The 14,591-nt window shown below is 39.4% G+C and overlaps 1 protein-coding gene across 6 annotated transcripts in view; it reads right to left on the bottom strand.

Annotated features, from left to right (window-relative positions):
* Positions 1-308: 308 nt before the first annotated feature.
* Positions 309-14,591, bottom strand: part of CD86 (CD86 molecule) — an 84,547-nt gene continuing 70,264 nt past the window's right edge. For 4 of the 6 annotated variants that reach the window (XM_040621319.1, XM_040621318.1, XM_008708174.2 and 1 more), the window contains exons 5-8: positions 12,371-12,523; positions 3,831-3,876; positions 1,638-1,714; positions 309-1,412 (exon numbers count right to left, since the gene is read on the bottom strand). In XM_040621319.1, the coding sequence (XP_040477253.1) occupies positions 1,363-1,412; positions 1,638-1,714; positions 3,831-3,876; positions 12,371-12,523 (326 nt within the window). In that variant the 3' untranslated portion in view covers positions 309-1,362. Of the gene's footprint in view, positions 1,715-3,830; positions 3,877-12,370; positions 12,524-14,591 lie in introns of all 6 variants that reach the window. The other 2 variants (XM_008708175.2, XM_040621320.1) reach the window with 2 other exon arrangements.

Below are 14,591 nucleotides of genomic sequence, written 5' to 3'. Positions count from 1 at the left end.
GAAGTAGAAGCAGAAAATGGAGACTTTCAAATCAATTTAAGAAAAATTTATTAAGAGCTCACTGTATAAAACATGTTAGGAACCAACAAGATGCTTAGAGCTTAATGAAGTCAGAGGCGGGGCACAACACACAAATGGTAATATTACAAGGCAAGCATGGCTAGCACAGCTGTCTACAATCTTCTAGGTTCCTTTATATAGAATAAGAAGAAATATTTCTGTGGGTTGGGCCTCCCAAAGTTCTCTTTCAGTTTGGACTGAGGCTGCTCCATCCATTAGTGATGCTGCCTTAGTGATGCCAGGGTCACCTAACTCATTTCTACCAGGCTAGTATAGTCCTCTTGTGCACCTAGCTTTCCCATCGTTGAGAATGACATAGACAGTCCTCAGACACAAATCTGCGAGTCCTGCTCTGGGCCAGCTGATCCCTTCCTAGGACACCTGCCAGCTATGTTGGCCTCTGGATGATTTGCATCTTGGTCCTCCTAATTCCACTCTAGATCCTTCTCTCCCAGCCATGAGTTGGGAGAGTACTAAGCCTCCTTCCATTTATCCCATTATCAAGATGATAGCTGTCCCTCCCCAGCTCTGCCTCCAGCCAGATGGAAAATCACAATAACTTGAATATTATCCAAACTTCTCACCAACCACCAGGGAAGGTGCTGTCTGTCTCCAGTCCTTTTGGACAGTTTGTTCACCTGTTGCTTGCTGGAGGACTGGACAGATAGGACTTTCATGCGCATCTCTGTCAGTCAAAAGCTTTCCTTCTCTCTCTCTCTTTTGAGTATTGTGATCTCTCAGTTGTTCTTGAACAGTTACCCTGGGCCATCATCTCAGTCTTTTCTTTCAAGAAGAGAAGCAGGGTTCACAGTGCATAGTGCTTTCCTGCTTTACACAGTGCTCTCTGCTAAGACTTATTAATAGCTTGTTGGGCAGGTGGATCCTCCTCGGATTCACAGCAGCCCAGACAGAAGTGGCTCCAGGATTCAGAGCTCGTTCTATCTCCATCATGCCTAATTTTCCAAATTTTGATTTGGTCCGCACACCAAGCCATCATTTTCTTACTGACCCTCACAGAGCAGTGGGTAGACTTTTCTCAGGGCATAGTAATTACATTATTATAGTACACATCTCTTTATGTTTCAAAATATTAATAGCAACACTATAAAGCCATAACATACATAACTCCCACCCAGAGTGAAGAGGTAGTCACAAATATACAAGATGGAATGAGGCACTATTTGAGAATTAAGCATAGATAAAAGCCATTATTCCAGTAATTGGGGGGTTCTACATAAAACACAATTTATAAAATTAAGAAAAGAAGGCTGAATCTGAAACAGGAGGTGTTGGTCTTAAACATTAGTCCCGAGCCAGGAGCGTGTCAGGTGAGCTCGGCCCACAAGTGTGCTCTGAAATGAAAAGAAGCCGTTAAAACCTGCTCCTGACATAGGGAGCAGAACTGGCAGTATAGGGAGGCTATCTCACTTAGAGGGAGTCCCAGAGCCTCTGCTATTATTAATGGTAATAATAATATTAATGGACAAGAAAAAAAGTAACCCAAAATTTGAAAGCGAAGGCATATAAACAATGGATGGTCATATGGACTTTACTCTTTAATTAAAAATGTGTAGTACTTTTGTCGCCCGAGGTTGTCTTCGAAATGTTAACACACTGGGCTTCATCAGCTTTTTCAGGTACATGGGGTTGTAGTCTGGAAAAACAACAACAGAAAAGGAATTGGGTGAGATTTCACAATTGACCCACTTTCTTTTTCTAGATTTCAGTGATAGGGCAGAATACAGGGAGCCATTGAAATAGCAACAAGGAGAAACAAACTGTTGAAGAGAATGGTGGAGATGTGCTGTTCATGCTTCCTTCAATTCACTTGCCTTTATTTTTGTCTGGACCTGCCCCTGCCATATGTTGATTACTTCCTGCCTTCTACTTGGAGGCTCTTCTGGACCATATCTGAACTGAGTCTAAGAGGGCAGGCAAGACCTCAGCACCTGCGCTCACCATCCAGGATTCCTAGACTCACTGCAGCGTGCGTATTCAGGTACATGCTGGGCACTCTGGGGCTGTTAACCCTGGGGTATTGACTATATCTTTGTGACCAGGCTTTTGACTTAGGATTGCCTGACCCTATGACTGTGTGGCCAGAGCCCTGATATTCTTGAGAGCCCTGTTCTTCAGGGAGGATGGAGGTACAAATAATCTGATTCCATCATGTTGTGAAAGGAATGATTGCCAGGAATCTTTATGTGTTCCTTCATGCATACATTCATTCTTTCAACAAATACTTATTACAATAACCAAGGTACGGAAACAACCTAAGTGTCCATTGATAGATGAATGGATAAAGAAATTACGGTATATACATATAATGGAATATTATTCAGCCATAAAAATGAATGAGATTTTGCCATTTAGGGCATCATGGATGGACCTTGAGAGCATTATGATAAGGGAAATAAGTCAGACAGAGAAAAAAGACAAACACCATATGATCTCTCTTATATGTGAAATCTAAAAATAAATAATAAAAAACCCACCTCATAGACACAGAGAGGAGATTGGTGGTTGCCAGAAGTGGGGGGTGAGGGTGAGAGATTGGGTGAAATTTTTGGTTTTCAGTTTGAATAAATTGAATTTAAAAACAACTGAAAACTTGAACTCTTAAAAAAAAGCACCTCACCACATTTGTCTTCTATAGCCCCTACTATGTGGACAAAGGAGAATATAAAGAAAAGAATATATACATTTCCCTTGTGCTATATTTAGGATTGCTTATTTGAATATGATTAGGTTAAGAATCTAGAAAGTAAGCAAATAAATGAAAAATAAATAAAAATCAAACAACTTATAATATTGCTCAGCTGAAAGCAAATGTAAGCTAAACCCTGATGAATAGTGTTTACACTTCCATGAAACTCTTTTTCAACATGTTATATATTTATCAAACCATGACAGTGTAAATTTTATGAGTAAGTCCCATTATCTGTAAACCAGTAGATGCCATGAAATTATAACTATAGAAAATTGTTAGTATTATAAAAAGGCTACTTTCTATGGATTAAAAAATATCTGCTGCTACAATTTCACCGTAGAAAAAAATTATTGAGCAACTACTATATGCCGGCACTAGGTGCTAGCAGCACAATGATAAGCCTAACTGATATGATCTCTACCCTCTATAAAGTTTGGTGTAGTTCATAGAGTTTAATAATGTAATTATTCAAAAATGAAGTATTACCTGGTGTTATGAAGAAAAAGCATAGGGATCCATATGACACGATAACAGGCTAACATACTCTAGTTTAAAAAAGGGTTGTTTTTTTAGAAGTGCAGCTTGAACCAAGATCTGAAGAATGAGATAAAGAAGTGGCAGAAGAACATTCCAAGCAGAGGGCACAGCAGGTGCAAAGACCCTGAAGCTAAAGGGAACATGTCATCACTCCTCATTTATTTATTTATTTATTCATTCATTCATTCCACACATGTAGGATTCCCACTAGTCCAGTCACCATGATAGGTACTGCGGTTGCCATGGTGAATAATATACAGCCCATACACAACACAGACCACTTTGCTATTAATTTTTTACTTTACCTTGACTCAGCTTGCTGTGCCCCTTGAGCATTGTGCATTGGACATCCTGCCATCCACTTATAGCTAGAACATTTCTTTCCAGATCCTAACTTTCCTTTCCCTCTCTATTAGTTCATGTTTGCTGAGGTCTCAGCATGCCTCAGACTTAACTGATGGTCAAGTTATAGATCCTCTGGAGATGGTACCTCTTTCAGCAATGTTGTAAGGTCAGGACTCACCTTTCCATGGCCTGTTCACTCTCTTTTCTCTCCATTTTGTTGGTTTCTGAAAGAGACCAAAACAACTTCAGAAAATGTATTGCCTGTAGATAGTAAAAGAGGGAAAGTTTGAAGAGAATCCAAAGTCTTAGGACTCAGAGAGAAATCATTCTGTCCTAATATGTGGAATAGATGGTTACTTGATGCAACTGAGGAGGTTTTTTTGCATCCAAAAACCAAATGCCTACCTTTATTCACCGTGCCTTAAGTTCTAATGTTGGAAATAGGTTTTTCGCTTACAGCTCTATTCTTTACTAAAATAAAAATACCGCCGGGAGGGGTAACACACTTAGTTTTAGCAATCATTTAGTGATTGGAAAAGTTTTCGATCCTTTTCTGAAAGTAAGGTTTAGAAGAAGAAAAGGAAATCTTGGAGATATTGCTGCCTTAATGGGGCACTACCAGTCAGCCGGCGCTACCAGTATGACAGTGTGGCATGGATGGGCCCAAGTGGGAAAACCTCTAACTGGCTAGACCTCCCAAAGCCTGAGCTGCTATTGGTATGGGCTTACCACTGATGCAACTTGGGGTTTAAATTCCTTTCGGTTGACTGTTGTGACAGTGCTCTTGTCCCACTCAGAGCCTTGCAGCAGGGGTTGTTAACCTGGGTATCCATGCAGGACTTTAGGGAGTGAAACAACATCCTTAATGGTTTTGAATACTTCCTACCATTGGCAGTTCTCAGATGTGTGCACGTGTGTGTGTTTAAAAATAATCAGCTTTATTGAGGTATAATTAATACACAAAAAATCCAATAATTTTCTATATAGATTTTGGTGAGTTTAGCAAATGTATAACTCATGTAACTACCACCATCACCAAGACATAGAACATTTATATAAGCCCCAAAAGTTCCCTCCTGTCTCCTTTCAGTTGGTATCTTTCCCCATCCCAACCCCTGATAACTACTGATCTGGTTAATGTCACAATAGTTTTACATTTTTTAGAATTTTATAATTCAGAATGATCATAAATGTGTGGTCATGTGGTCTTTTTGTGCCTGGTGTCTTTCTCCTAGTGTACTGCTTTTTTTTCACCGTAGAAATACTAAATGAAGTGTTTTAGAAAATTCTAAATATTATCTGATTTATAAATTTAAAACCCATTAGTAACACAAAATAAGAATGCAAGTTGGTACAGCCACTCTGGAAAACAGTGTGGAGGTCCCTTAAAAAGTTAAAAATTGAGCTACCCTATGATCCAGCCATTGCACTACTGGGTGTTTACCCCAAAGATACAGACGTAGTAAAGAGAAGGGCCATATGCACCCCAATGTTCATAGCAGCATTGTCCACAATAGCTAAATCGTGGAAGGAGCCGAGATGCCCTTCAACAGATGACTGGATTAAGAAGTTGTGGTCCATATATACAATGGAATATTACTCAGCTATCAGAAAGAACGAGTTCTCAACATTTGCTACAACATGGACAGAGAAACAAACTGAGGAATTCAGAGGGGAGGGGGGTGGGGGAATGGGATAGACCGGTGATGGGTAGTAAGGAGGGCACGTATCGCATGGTGCACTGGGTGTTATACACAACTAATGAATCATCAAGCCTTACATCGGAAACCAGGGATGTACTGTATGGTGACTAACATAATATAATAAAAAATCATTAAAAAAAAAAAAAGAAATGGGCAGAAGACATGAACAGACATTTCTCCAAAGAAGACATACAAGTGGCCAACAGCCACATGAAAAAATGTTCAACATCACTCGTCATCAGGGAAATACGAATCAAAACCACAATGCAATACCACCTCACACCAGTCAGAATGGCTAAAATTAACAACACAGAAAATAACAGATGTTGACAAGAATGCAGAGAAAGGGGAACCTTCTTACACTATTGGTGGGAATGCAAGCTAGTACAGCCACTCTTAAAAACAGTATGGAGGTAGCATACAGCTTTTGAAATCCATCCATGTTGTAGCATGTTACTAGTAGTCTATTCCTTTCTATAGCTCAGCAGTATTTCCTTATATGAATATATCACCATTTGTTTATCTACTCACCAACTGATGAAAATTTAAGACGCAAGGCTTTCAATATTATGAAGAAAGTTGCTATGAACATTTGTGTGTGTCTTTGTGAGGACATATATTTTTATTTCTCATGGGCAAATATCTAAGATTGCTGGGTTGTGTAGCAGTGTATGAGAGTTTCAATTGTGTCACATCCTCTCCAGCACTTGATAGTTACCAGGCCTTTTAATTTTAGTCATGTTAGTGGGTGTGTAGTGGTATCTCATTATAGCTTTAACTTGTATTTCCCTAATGACTAATGATGTTGTGACTGTGTGACTGTGCTTATTGGCCATTTGTATATTTTCTTCTGTGAAGTATGTGTTCAAGTCTTTTTCTCCCAACCTTTTGTTAAATGGATTGTGTTCTTTAGTGGGTAGTAATATATAATTGTACATTATGAATATAAGTCCTTTTGAGATACGTATTTTGCAAACATTTTCTCCTAGTCTGTGGCTGGCTTGAGTTTAATTTTCTTAACAAAGTCAAAGGGCAAAGTTTTTAATTTTGATGAAGTTCAGCTTATCAATTTTTACTTTTTATGCTATGCTTTGTGCTTACTGTGTCCTATCTAAGATCTGCCTACCCTAAGATCACAAAGATTTTCTCCAGTTTTTTTTAAGTCTTTTAATTTTAGCTCTTATTTTTAGGTCTATCGTCCACTTCAAGTTATTTTTTGTGTGTTGAGGTTCATATTTTTCCATGTGGCTATCTAATTGTCCCAAAACCGTTGTTGGAAAGACTACCCTTTTCTGCATGGAATTACCTTGGCTCCTCTGTCCAAATCAGTTGACCATGTGAATTTACTTTTTGATTACCCATCTTGTTCCATTGGTTGGTATGTCTGCTTTCACCAATATCACACTGTCTTGATTACTATAGCTGTATAGGAAACCTTGACATTAGGTAGTGTAAGTTGTCTGTGTTTGATCTTGTTTTTCAGAATTGTTTGGCAATTCTGTTTTTTGCATTTCCAAGAAACTTAGAATTAGCTTTTATTTATTTATTTATTTTTAAAGATTTATTTGACAGAGACAGCCAGCGAGAGAGGGAACGCAAGCAGGGGGAGTGGAAGAGGAAGAAGCAGGCTCCCAGCGGAAGAGCTTGACGTGGGGCTCGATCCCAGAACACTGGGATCACGCCCTGAGCCAAAGGCAGACGCTTAACGACTGTGCCACCCAGGCACCCCTAGAATTAGCTTTTAAATTTACACTGAAGAGCCTGCCAGAATGTTGATTGGTATATCATTGAATCCATAGTTCAGTTTGGGCTGAACTGATATCATTTTAAAAAAAGATTTTATTTATTTATTTGAGAGAAAGAGAGAGAGAGAGCAGAAGCAGGGGGGAGAAGCAACTCCTGCTGAGCAGGGAGCCCAAGAGCCAGTCTCAGGGCTCCATCCCAGGACCCTGAGATAATGACTTGAGCCGAAGGCAGATGCTTAACAGACTGAACCATCCAGGTGCCCCTGGGCTGAATTGATATCTTAATATCTACTCCTCTGATCCATGAACATGGCATAGTTCTCCATTTATTTAGGCCTACCTTAATTTCTGTCAATAGTAATGTCTTTTAGCTTTTAGTGTATAGGTCTTTTACTTGTTTTTAAAAACTTACTCCCAAGCTTTTAATATTATTTGATGCTATTGTAAATGCTATTTAAAAATTTTTTCAGTGTCCAAATTGTTTGTTGTGAGTATATAGAAATGTAACTGATTTTGGTGTTTTTTTCTTAATTTGTAACTATTTTATTAGGAAGGAGGCTGACTATATTTTTGACTTTCTTAGCCATTTACTTCAGATACACAAATTGTTTTTGAAAATGCATTGCTTTTATGTACTAGGATCTGTGTGTTTTCATCCCCTTCTTTCAAGGAAAGAATGGCAATTTTTTCATAAAATATAACTGATTTTGATTTTGTGTATTGACCTTGTATCTGGAGATTTAGCTACACGCAATTAGTTCTTTTTTTTTTTTTTTAAGATTTTTTATTTATTTATTTGACAGAGAGAGAGAGCACAAGCAGGGTGAGTGGCAGGCAGAGGCAGAGGGAGAAGCAGGCTCTCCGCTGAGCAGAGAGCCTGATGCAGGACTCCATCCCAGGATCCTGGGATCATGACCTGAGCAGAAGGCAAACACTCAACCGACTGAGCCACTAAGATGCCCACACAATTAGTTCTAATAGTTTTTTTATGGATGCCTTAAGCTTTTCTACAAACATGGTCATGTTATCTGTGGGGGAAAAAAAAGTTTACTTCTTCCCTTCCAATATGTATGCCTTTTATTTTTTTCCCTGATTGTTGCATTGGCTAGGACCTCCAGTATAATGTTGAAGAAATGTAGTGAGAGTGGTATCCTTGCCTCATTCCTGATCTTATGGGGAAAGCAGTCAGTCTTTCATCATTAAATATGATGCTAACTGAAGTATTTTGGTATATGTCCTTTGTCAGATTGAGGAAATTCCTCTATATTCCTACTTTTATGACAGTTTTTCTTTCTTTTTTAAAATTATGAATGGGTATTAATTTTGCCAAATGCTTTTTTTATATCCACTGACGTGATTACATGTTTTTTCTTTTTAGTTTGCCAATATGGCGAATTTTATTGCTTGATTTTTGTACATTGAACCTAGCTTATATTCCTGGAATAAACCCCACTTGATCGTGATGTATCATACTTTTAATAGCTTGCTAGATTGTAGTTGGTAATTTTGTTAAGGATTTTGCCATCTATTTTCACAAGATATGTATAGTGTTCTTTTTTTGTAATGTTTTTTTCCAGTTTTGGTATCAGGGCTGCCCCTACTTTTAGGGTAGCCTGGAAACTGATTCCAGGCAGTAAGTTGTGGGCAATCATAGGGCTCACCTTATCTTTTTCCTTCTTTCATGGACTACAGTTTTCTACAGCTTATTGTCTTATGACTGAAAACAGTTGTTTCATATTTTGTCTGATTTCTAGTTGTTTACAGTAGGAGGGACATTCCTGTAGCAGTTAATCTTTCATAGGAGGAAGAAGTTTTTGTCTTCTATATAATTTTAAAAGAGCCGTAACTGTTGGAAAATTCAGTCTTATTTCTTTACATCTTCTCATACTGTTCATGCACTGAGATGCCCTTTGGAGCCACAGCTAAGTAAGATCTTTGTACCCTGTGACAGCTTTTAAGATATTTGAAGGGAACACTTTTCTCCTCCCCAAGACTTCTTTTCTGGCTAAGCATTCTCAGTTACTTGAACAATTTCTTATTTGACTGAGCTTCTAGACACTGTAAATCTGGTTAGGTTTTATTTTTTTCAAACTTTCTCTTAAAAAAATGCTTACTTGTAACTGAATATAGTATTTCAGATGTCTGCAGACCAACATAGAATACTTATATTGTCCTTTCATACCCATGACAAAATCATCACCATTTCAAAAACAAAAAGTTTCTATTTTGAATGAATGGAAGCAGACAATAAAAAGGCAGATTCTAAACTTGTGGATTTGATTACAAATTTAGCATTTTGAAGGCCAGATGTGATGATATCATCAACTTTCAGTTTTTAAGTCCTGTGAAGGTTTCTGTCTAAATAGTGGTTAAAATTATTTATTTCAGAAAAGACACTTGCCCTTTAAGAAATCATTCCTGAAAGAGCCGAGACTCTTCCACGGTTGGTGGAAGGCAGCAAACTGTAAAAACTGTTGGTTGCTAGGGCTCTATTACATACAGATATCAGTCACACAAGACCCAAATGAGGAAGTAAAACTTTAGGAGGAGCTATTTTAGTCTCTCTCCCCCATGGGTAAGCTGATAGGGTAACTTCTGATTGGGAAAAGACTGTAATTCAAGGTTACAATTTCTCATGCCTAGTCTGCCCTATTTGACAAATCAAAAAAGAGAAGAGAGATTAGAAACCAGCTAGAATAACAGTGGCATTTCCCTTTCTGTTTGGCCCCAACAGAGTAAATGTGGATGGTTGGGGCCTTGAAAAACTATAACTACCGAACAAACACTGTAAAGGACTTTTGATGCCCAGTTAGTTTGAGGGCCATCTCCTCTGAGAAATGGATTAATGTTGGATTAGGGGGAAGCACCATTTTTGGAGAAATTCCTACCGGAATTTCTTACTTATCAGTAAGCTTGTGTCTCTGTGGATGGATCATATGGCTTCCATGTCTGTTTTTCAGCAGAATTTAGTTCCTTGTGGTTGTGTGACTGAGATCCCCATTTCCTTGCTGGCTCTCAGCTGAGGGCCAGTCACAGATTCTAGAGGCCACCCACATTCCTTGTCTCATGTCCCCTTCCTCCAAATTCAAAGCTAGCAATGGTGGGTTAAGCCTGTCTCAAGATTTGGATCTCTCCTCCTTCCATCTCATCTCTCTAACCCAGCCTGGGAAAGGGGCTCTGACTCATGTGATTAGATGGGGCCCACCTAATCTCATCATCTTAAAGTCAGTACCTTAAGCACATATGCAAATTCCCTTTTGCCATGTGAGATAACATATAATAGGTTCTGTGACTAGGAGGTGGACATCTTGTTGGGGACATTACGCAGTCTATCATACAGAAAATTCCAGAGGTATCCACAAAGGAAGTGCAGACATTGCTGAATTACAGAACCCAAATTTACAAACATATCTACATGGCATGGTTACTTGGTACATCTTCCTCCTCCAGTGATATCAAGACTCTTCTTTTTGACCAAAGTCACTAGCACAGGTGACTATCTGACCAAAATTTCCTAGCAATATTCTTTATCACATTCTTGGGGGGAGGAGGTCATATGTTATATTCTCTTGTCATAGTCTGCCTTTTACCACTCACAGCTCGATTTGGCCATTTCCTATGCACACACACACAGCTTCTTGAACTCTGTTCTCCTGAATTTTTCTGATTGTGTCTTGGGGGAAGAAACATTCTTCCTTTCTTTTTCTCCTTATTCTTTGTTTCATTTGTAAGCTAATCAGTCCAATGTGAAAGTAAATTAGGAAACAGCTTATTTCCAAGCTGAAGGAGCTTCTGCATAGTTAGCTAATTTTAAATGGCAATGAGATTGAAAGAAACAGCTCAAAATTCTCACCTTGAAAAGCCAAAGCTTCAATAAGCATGATATATCTGTACATCTGTCCCTGTGCTCTGAATTTTACACTTTTATAGCATAGAAATCTATTATTACATCAGCACACCCCATATTTTAGCAGTTTGAATATGACTCTACCATAAGCGTTGTATTCATTTCTTGAAATTGGATACTCACGCCACAATTTACTGTTTTTAAAATATATCGGGATGAAATGAGTGACTGCTAATGTCATCCATCTATTTTCTAGTGGATCTTAAAATCGGTACAGTGAAATCTTAAATAAGATGCTGATCAGAAGCATTACTCATCTGGTGCTTTTTACGAAAGTGAGTAAGAAAGTTACCTTAATTATTAGCACCAACCAAACTTCTAGTACAGTCATTACTGAGATAAAGTCCAACCTTACCTTGCAACTTTGCCCAAACCAGCCCAAACCACAAAGAGGCATAAGATTATTATAAAGTCAGGGACCTCTTTGTCCCCCATTAAGCACAGTGCCACTTTTACAAAAGTCAATGAGGAGGCTGCTCAGTGCAGTGCTATTTACAATAACAAAACTATGGGAACAATCTAACTCTTCTACAATGTGGAGTTGGTTGAATAAATTAAGGTGTATCCACAAAATGGAATATCTCACAGCCATTTAAAATGATGCTATAGAATGATAATTAATGACACTGAAAGTTTTCTTACTATGTCTAGTACAAATAAATTAGAAAACAGCATATATGATATTATCTAAACTGTGAAAAACAGTCCTTATAATATTATTTCACTTACAGAAAATAACATAGATTCCAGAAAAATCTGGAAGATATACACCAAAATGTTGTCTGTATAACCATTTCTTTCCTACTAGTAGAACTAAAGATATTTTTTTCAGCATATTTGGTAATGGGTATATAATACTTGGTAATCAATAAAAGTTAATATTATTTTTAAAAAGTCAATGGGGAACAATTCATCCTGCTTTTTTTCTCAGAAACCTAGACTTTTAGAGATAAGAAAGTAAATTTTATGGTCATCTAATCCTCCTCCCCCCACCCCCAAGATTCCCTGATTGAACACTGCCAGGTCCATAGTCATTAACACTTAGAAGTGTTTTCGTGATTTTACTTCTTTGAATCCTCACAGTAACTTTATGAAGTGAGGTAGCTAAAGCAAGGAATGATCAGCTTTGTCTGGAAACCAGAAGTACATTTGTAGACCTTAGTTTAGAAATGTTGCCTCTCCTAGAAATCCAGAGCACTGTTGAGTCCCATCTATACGGGCTCCAAACCCTGAGGGAAAACCTTTTCCTCCAACCACTTGCTGACTTTTTGCTAATCTGAGCTCAGCCAATGAGCTCCAGAAGGCAGCTGACCAGAGGTAGCTGCAAAATGGCAATCTGCAGAGGGGACAAGCACTGACTCACCACATTCATGAGAGGGGCCAGGCTGCTTCTTCTTCCTTTTCCTTAGTGTTAGAAAGCACACCAACACCATCCCACACAAAATGACCAACATTACAAGTAGAGCCGCAATCCAGAGGATGGGGTCTTGGGCAGGGGGGGGTTTCGTATGTGCATCTAGAAATGACCACAAGTTTTTAATCAGCCAGGAAGATCAATTATAAAAGGTTTATAATTACTGTTGTCTTCATTTACAAGTCAGCATCTCCCCAGGGCTCTACTGCCAGAGGAGCCTGAAATCCACAATATGAGGTCATAGAAAGTCCCAGGCTTAGGGCCTTAGCAGCTTAGAACCAAACCAGTGCTTCTGGCCAAATGCCTGGACTAAGCTGCCTTCCCTTCCCAAAGGTTGGGATGACAATGACTGTGATCTAGAAGAAGAAAGTCAACCTGGCCCTTAGTTCTGCATGTAGGTATGGTACCCACGCTTAAGCTTTGAATGTATAGTCATCTGTGCAACACCCTGCTTCTTTAGCCCATGTATAGCCAGGCCTGAGGTCCTGAAGTTTCCCTTGTCATAATTTCTCCATCCACTATCATCTCTAGATCAGGCTTCAGACACACCTTATTTGGATGTGTATAACAGGATAAATACCTCCGGTTTTGCTTGTTTGTTTGTTTTTCCACTGAGGTTACAGTGGAAGAAACAGGGCTTTCAGAATGTATCACCTACTAGAAAACCTTTAATATCTCTTTGTTCCCTGAGGAATCAGGGTTAGAATCAGCTCCTGGGAGGTCAGGACTTTCTTCCTTGCATGGGGACTTCTAATTTTCCAGGAAGTTGAAAAACAGATTTTGAGGGGAAAGCTTAGAACTGAATGGCCCATTTTATAGACATTTATGGGACTCATTCTGATAGTTAATCTCAAATTACAAGAAAGTAATACCAGCTGACCTATTAGTTTAGCTGCAACTTGTGGACACATGCCCCGTTCCTGGGACATTAGGAAAAGGACATTAGGATATGGCCTGCAATGCAGCAGGCCATATCCAACACTGTTTGAGTCTGTCCTAGTTTTATCCCACTTGAGCCTGTTTGGCATTACCAGTAAAGGGGGGTTATACTTGATAACATGGAGACTGCTACCTTTTGACACCCCAAAAGATTCCTTGCTTCAATGGCCTATACTATCTCTGGTTAAGCCATAGAACAGGGATACAGAGAGGCAAGCCCTGGCTTCCTGAGGCAGCTGGAGCTGAAATGTTTCTGAAGATTGTGGTAGCTGGGAAGGTTTGGGCAGTAGTTGAGAAACAGCAGAAAGGTGAGCCATGATGAAGCTATAGGGATGGCAAGGCCCTATTCATTTGTAGACTCTGGGAGCCATGGCAGAGGAAGCCATGGCAGAAGGCCCCAAGGCATGTCATGTGTGGTGGTGTTGCTGGCTCCAAACAGGGATAGTTTGAGAGAGGCTTCCTTTTTTTTTTTTTTTTTTTTTTTTTGAGAGAGGCTTCTATTAGGCCAAGAGAGGCTACAGTAAAAGCAATCAGGCTCCTGTGCAGCCTAACTACTTACTGGGCTCTCAGAGGCAGAGATGTATTAGAAGAAGGAAATCAGTACCAAGAGAAGGGATTGGCCCACTTGTATAGCTTACTGAGAGGGACTGGCTCCAGGGGCTGTCCATAAGAATGTGTCCATAGACCAAGTTATGTTTGAACAATGAGACAGCAGGAGAAAGGAAGCAGCAAGGTTAGAGGATGAAGCAAGGAGTTCGATGGATGCCTCAGGAGAGGGAAAACCAAAGGGCCAGAATTGGAGAAGGGGCCAAGGTAAGCAGAAGGCCGATGTGTGGGAAGAGAGGGGTCAGGATCAGAAGAAGCACTGATAGGGACAGTGTGGGTGCCAGAGTGCCTTTATACCAGGAGACAATCTTGCAGTTACTGCTCCTCAAAAATGGGGTCTCAAACACGGATTTCCCCCAGGGCAAAGCCAGGACTTTAAAATGTTAGGCTTCTTTCTATTAGCGGACATTGCTTTAGTTTCAAGCCTTTCCTCCAGCTGGACTGGACCCTGTACCACACTGTCAACATGCCACAAGAATTTTTGCTTCTTAGTCTTTCCTTGACACTTCTGCCCACCACCACAACCTGTGCCCATATCAAATACTGTTAACTGATTTTTGTCCTCTCACCTTCTCAGCTTGGATGCTGTCTGAGAATTTTTCTTTCTGTTCAGGAAACCACAAGT

The sequence above is a fragment of the Ursus maritimus genome, unplaced genomic scaffold (assembly GCF_017311325.1).
Source record: "Ursus maritimus isolate PB19 unplaced genomic scaffold, ASM1731132v1 scaffold_4, whole genome shotgun sequence".
Taxonomy (NCBI): Eukaryota; Metazoa; Chordata; class Mammalia; order Carnivora; family Ursidae; genus Ursus; species Ursus maritimus.
This window is presented reverse-complemented; position numbering and strand designations above follow the sequence as displayed.